The 6,000-nt window shown below is 43.0% G+C and overlaps 2 protein-coding genes across 6 annotated transcripts in view; one reads left to right on the top strand and one right to left on the bottom strand.

The window, feature by feature from the left end:
* TRAPPC12 (trafficking protein particle complex subunit 12) overlaps positions 1–6,000 on the bottom strand; it is a 651,202-nt gene that overhangs the window by 88,662 nt on the left and 556,540 nt on the right. The window lies entirely within an intron of this gene.
* EIPR1 (EARP complex and GARP complex interacting protein 1) overlaps positions 1–6,000 on the top strand; it is a 55,191-nt gene that overhangs the window by 35,600 nt on the left and 13,591 nt on the right. For all 4 annotated transcript variants that reach the window (XM_080999268.1, XM_080999267.1, XM_080999270.1 and 1 more), the window contains exons 5-6: positions 522–621; positions 2,858–2,994. In XM_080999268.1, coding sequence (XP_080855394.1) covers positions 522–621; positions 2,858–2,994 — 237 coding nt within the window. The remainder of the gene's footprint in view (positions 1–521; positions 622–2,857; positions 2,995–6,000) is intronic.

Raw genomic sequence — 6,000 nt, 5'->3', positions numbered from 1 at the left:
GGCTAACTTTACCTTCTCTGCATGGCATAGTAAAGCCATCATAGGATGAAAATGATGTGATAGTCTGTTTCGGGTTCCGCTACCTGGTGGGCCTCCCATTGCTGTTGGACCCCAACTCCCATCATCTTCAGTCAGCATAAACATTGGTGAGGGGTGAGGGGAAGTCTAATCCAGCCACATCTGGAGGGTGGCAGGTGCCACACACACACCGCTAACGTGGTGCGTTGCTTTTTACTTTTTTCCGATGGCCACCTGTAAGTTGCTTTCAGAGTGCTTGCTATAAAGTGGGACAAATAGATTTTTAAGTAAGATATTTGATCTATTAAATGGTTTGTGATTATGATTACACCAACAGGGTGCACAGCGCAGCACCAAACAACTGCAAAAAGACAGGGCCACTCGATAATGTCTTCTGCAGATTATAGTTAAGTGGAAGGTTATAAATGCACCCCCAGGGACTTGCATGTGTGTGCCTGCTTTGGATTGCTTAATGTGACGTTGTTGAATTTTTGTGCTTGCAGTGTTGCATGGGAGCCGATGGGAGATGGCAAAAGATTAATTTCTCTGGCTGATAATCACTTGCTTCTGTGGGATTTGCAAGAAAGCTCAAGCAAGGCAGTGGTAAGGAGTGTCACAAATTACAACGAGGCCACATTTTGTGTGTGTTGGCATTACTTTTCTGTACGTTTGTTTGATTGATAAGCAAGTTGCTAACATATTTAAACTGTATTCCAAGCAGCAGCAGTGTGTGTGTGTGTGTGTGTGTGTGTGTGTGTGTGTGTGTGTTGCTTTTCAAAGGAAAGTAAGTGTTTTAATACCTGGTGAGGGAAATCTTTCGACAGCCATGAAACAATCTTCAGAAACCGCACATTATTCACACCCACAGAAGAACAGTCATAATTCTTCCCATGTGAAGCCTTTGTTCATCCTTTTTGGCCTCTCCCCTCTCCCCCCCATGTTGGTCAACCAGCCGGTTCCTTTTTGGCTGTTGCTATCAGCGTTCCCTCGAATTGACCAATATTCTACTCACTGTCTCCCTCGCCAACAGTTGGCCAACTCTTTCTAGAGCAAAGTCTGTTTGCATGCTGTGATCAACATTCTTGTCTGATTGAAGTGTCAGGTTTTTACAGACATGCTTAGCATTTCCTCCTTCTCCTCTTGCTCCCCCTGGGCTGCTCTGCCTTGCCTTGCTTTAAGGTTCTTTGAATGTTAATTAGGCTTTTCACTGTCCTAGGCAGTCTCTTTCGTTCATAATCTCAAAGTTACCATATTTCTCCTTAATTCCAATCTGTATCAAATATAAGCATTTCCTTTGGGAAGTTCTCCAGTCTGTCACAAGTCATACCACTTAATAGAAAGGGAATTTTTCTACTGAGCGTCGAGTTCTTGGGCTCTCTCATTTACTTTGCTGGAATTTAGCTACAGAAATTCATCACTGTCACATGCCTTTCATTAGCTGAGCTATTCCTCCAAATAAACATTGTCCACATTAACTCTTTCCTTGACTATGTTTGCACGTGTTTAAGCAGTTGCTGTCTCTGTCAGTTGAGCTGTGGGCACTATACCATTTTTTGTAATAAAAAAAAAACATTGCTCCAAAGTTACCCAGGTTCTATGCTGTGGACAGCGGACCTGTGACATTAAATAATTATGCAAATTAAGGTGATTTGCATGCATCTGGTTGTTCTGCATAATTCCTGCTCAGCTAATCATGAAGATGGGTGAAGATCTCTGTAGGGATACCTTCTAGTCATTGGACATTCTACCCAAACCACTACCACCCTGCTCCAGTTTATGAGTCACCTCAGGCATTTCCGGCATGTTCTTTTCCAAAATTAGCTTCACAAACAAAGAGTAGAAACTTTTCTCTTACTATTGCTCCCTACTGTAGTTCTGAAACTACATATAAAGGGGGAGGGGACAAATAGATTTTTAAGTAAGATATTTGATCTAATAAATGGCTTGTGATTATGATTACACCAATAGGGTGCACAGTGCAGCACCAAACAACTGGGATTTAAAGAGGAAGGAACTCTGATGGGATGGGGAAGGAGGCCATTTGATGAGGTACCAGGGGCTGCATAAAATGAGGTTGGAGGCCACAGGCTGGTCACCTGTATTGTTAAGGAATACAGGTGTTTCAGGTCCTGTTTGTGTCCTAGGAAATGGAGCACAATCATCAGCTTGATACATTTTCCTTCATTTGTGCTTAGGGGCTATTCCATGTTCGTGAACCTGTTCAGAAGAGGTGATGGTCCCTGAGACACAGTAGGAAAGGGGAGATTGGGAGCAGAGCCTAGAATTCTGTCTCTGCTTACACTGGAAAGAGAATCGAGTAGATTGTAAAGCACTGTTTATTTGAATGTGGGATTTCCCTGAGCTATAAGATGGGTTTTTAAAAATGGTGTACGTGTTGCTGTAACCTTCTGTGTATGTAGGCTTATCCTAGCAATATCTGAAAAGACCCAGCATTGAGAGAGGTAGCACAGGTGATCTTTTGACCAAACTCATCCATTTATCTGTAAGGGTTCCTCTCTCTTTTCTTTTTTTTCAAAGGTGATAATGAATTACCTTGTAAAATGTTATGAAATAAATAAATAAATAAATAAATAAATAATTTTTTTATCTTATCCATCAATAATTGACAAATGTCGTCTGTGCTAGGTAGAACCAAGTGTAACTCGCCAACAAGTCAGTGAGGCATGTTACGAAATGAATATTATCGTCCGACACATGAATAATTCCCTGTTTTAAGTTTCAAGCTGTTCTGCTTGTTGCCTCTGAAGAGAGTTGCTCTGTACAGCTAGAGAGGCATTTCACACGAGAGTCACTCACTTGAGTTGTTTCTAACTCGCAGCTGTCAAATTCCGTCGCCTTGGAAGGAAAGGGACAGCTGAAGTTTACCTCCGGACGATGGAGTCCCCACCATAATTGCACTCAGGTTGCGACAGCAAACGACACTGCCATTCGAGGATGGGATATACGCACTATGACGTAAGGAGTGTGGTTTCTTCTTTCTGTCTATATCTGTATCTGTATAAAAGCTGTGTCTTTCTGGAAAGTTACTCTTCCAGCAGTGATTTTTTTTTTTTTTTTTTAAGCAGGCTTCAAAAGTAGTCATTTCACTAGTTTACATGTCTAGTTTAGACGTCTGCCACGGATTCAATAAGCTATAAAGGTAAAGGTAAAGAGACCCCTGACCATTAGGTCCAGTCGTGACCGACTCTGCGGTTGCGGCGCTCTTCTCGCTTTATTGGCCAAGGGAGCCGGCGTACAGCTTCCGGGTCATGTGGCCAGCATGACTAAGCCGCTTCTGGCGAACCAGAGCAGTGCACGGAAATGCCGTTTACCTTCCCGCCAGAGCGGTACCTATTTATCTATTTGCACTTTGATGTGCTTTTGAACTGCTAGGTTGGCAGGAGGTGGGACCGAGCAACGGGAGCTCACCCCATTGCGGGGATTCGAACCGCTGACCTTCTGATCGGCAAGTCCTAGGCTCTGTGGTTTAACTCACAGCGCCACCCGTGTCCCTTCAATAAGCTATAGCAGCAGCCTAAAGGATCCCTTTTCTTCACATCCAGTATGTACGGTATGTGAAAATCCTGCTGTTATTAAGCTACTGATAAAAAAACCCACCCCATTCATTTAAAATAGAGCTAGGTGTGGATGTTTTTAGAGCCGAGGTGGGGAAACGTTGGCTTTCCAGATGTTGTTGCTCTCCAGCTCCCATCAGTCTTTGCCAGCATGGCCAATGGTCGTGAATGATCGTGATGGAGGGCAACAGCTTCCCCATTCCTATTTTAGAATGTGCCAATGCCATTGAACTCAGCAGTTCAGTCCAGAGCAGAGTGACTTAAGTTTCCATTCTGGACTGTTACTTTAACGATGGCTGACTCTGGTATACTAATGACACCTTCTTTTTCAAATTTTAGAGGTTTTTTTAGGGGGCGGGCTGGAGGGGGAGATTAGCTCGGTCTGGAGTTTGCTCTGCTTTGTTTGAGGAGGGATGAATTTTAGGTTTCCATTTGATTTTGACAGTATCTTTAGAGATAATGCAGCAGAAGCTTCCAATCTATTGACAGTCAGTTGCCTGGCACAACTGTGTTTAGTATTGGGGCCGCAACGTATCAAAATTTTTGAATGCCAACAAACCTAAAGCTTCAATATAAGAAATATAGGACTCCTTTCCTGCTCTAGTTGCAATTTTGATAAGCAAAGGAGTGATGTTGTGCACATCTGTTGCCATGACAACAGAAGTCTGTGCAAGCTTTTTTAAGATACAGCTTATCCCCTTAGCACACAGTAATTTATCACTAGCCTCGGAAGACGGATGTCTTGTAATAACTTCTGCTGCCTTAAAGGGGGAGATGACTTTAAATTTGGTTTTATGTCTCCCGTGTGCTCATGGGTGCAGCACTATATTTCCATTGTTTCCAATTACATTCCTTTATACCCCAAAACTGATTAATTTTATTAGGAAAAGTTAAAAATATGTATTTAAATGCTTATAGTAATTCTCTCACTTTCCTCTTCCATTTTCTACAGTAATATGGGTTAAAACCTGACTTTGGGCTTCTACACTAGATCAGTATAAATTGCAATTGGACTCATGGCATGGCACCAGAAAAGTTCACAAATGTGTGTGCTCAAAGCTGATCATAGTGAGCTGAAGAGAAGCATTGTCTCTCTTAGCTTAATTTTACCTCAAAGGCTTTGCTGGACTAGAAAAGAAGCTTGAAAGCTGGGGACATAAGGCTGTGTTTGGAGCACCCTAAACCAAAGTTGAAGCTAGATGGGGTGTGTACATTTTTGGCGGTGGGCGACACATTACTAGCACCTGAGCAGAAGGCGCTGCCTCCATTGCTGCGCCTACTCTTGCTTTTGACTCCACCTACTGGAACCTCAGAAGGTTGTCCATGTAGGAATGTGACCTTTGGGTTCAAAGCGATTTCCTGACCCTCCGGAAATCATGTTTCCCACCTCCCTCTTGTCTCGTCTGCTACACCAAGGCCCTTTTAGCTTCTGGACTCCTGTAGCTACAAAGTGGTGAGAGATTATAGCAGGGCTCCTCAGCCTTTTTTGAGCTGGGAGCCCATTTGGAAATCTGAGATACTCTCATGGGTGCCACAAAATGCCCTTATCCCTTCCCCATATTATACACCTGGTCATATGCTGAGATTTCCAGATGGGAACCGTATGGTTGTGCCACAGCCTGCTGAGATTCATCTTGCAACGTATGGGGGGAGGGCCTTATCTGTTGTGGCACCCAGTTTGTGGAATCCTCTTCCCTCCAAAATGAGGCAGGCCCTGACTTGATCAAGTTTTTGACAGCTGCTTAGAGACCATTTTATTCACCCAGGAATTTGCTGTTTATTCATGCTGAGCTTTTAGTAGAATCACTGTTTCTACGGCGATTTTTATGTTTCGTTGCATTTTAATATGCATTGTTGTGAACTGCCCTGGTATTACCCTATGAAGGGGATGTATAAATGTATAAATATGCAAATACACAAATAGATGAATGAATTTCAGAGAAGAAAATGTGGTGGCACTGTTTTAAGCAGATGGTCTCATGACCAGACAATAGTAGGCAGTGCGGCCTACAATATACATTTCTTCACATTCGTTTGGAATATATTGCCTGCAAAACTTAAGGCATGCCCACAGCAGTTGTTTGTATCTGGCTACATGCTCTTTGATGGCACATATTCCAAGAGCTGGAAGTTGAGGGGAAAAGACATAACCAAGCTGATGGTAAAGTAATTATTGAACAATATGCTTATTTAGAGTCCGTGCCTGTAAGAGGTAGCTGTATGCAGTCCCTGTTCTGCCTTAAATTCACTGTGGTACACCTCTGCCTTTTATCATATGTGAGTGGTGATTTGTGAGCTCACTAGAGCACCCCAAATTTTCTTATGTGGAAGGTGGGCTTTGGCACTGGTATGAATCTCAGCGATGCTGCTGATGTGTTAGAGGACAAGATGGTGGCTTGATTCTAAC

Source organism: Podarcis pityusensis (genome assembly GCF_964106645.2).
Source record: "Podarcis pityusensis genome assembly, chromosome: 3".
In the NCBI taxonomy this organism is placed as follows: domain Eukaryota; kingdom Metazoa; phylum Chordata; class Lepidosauria; order Squamata; family Lacertidae; genus Podarcis; species Podarcis pityusensis.
The sequence above is the reverse complement of the archived record's forward strand: the minus strand, read 5'-3'. Positions and strand labels throughout refer to the sequence as shown.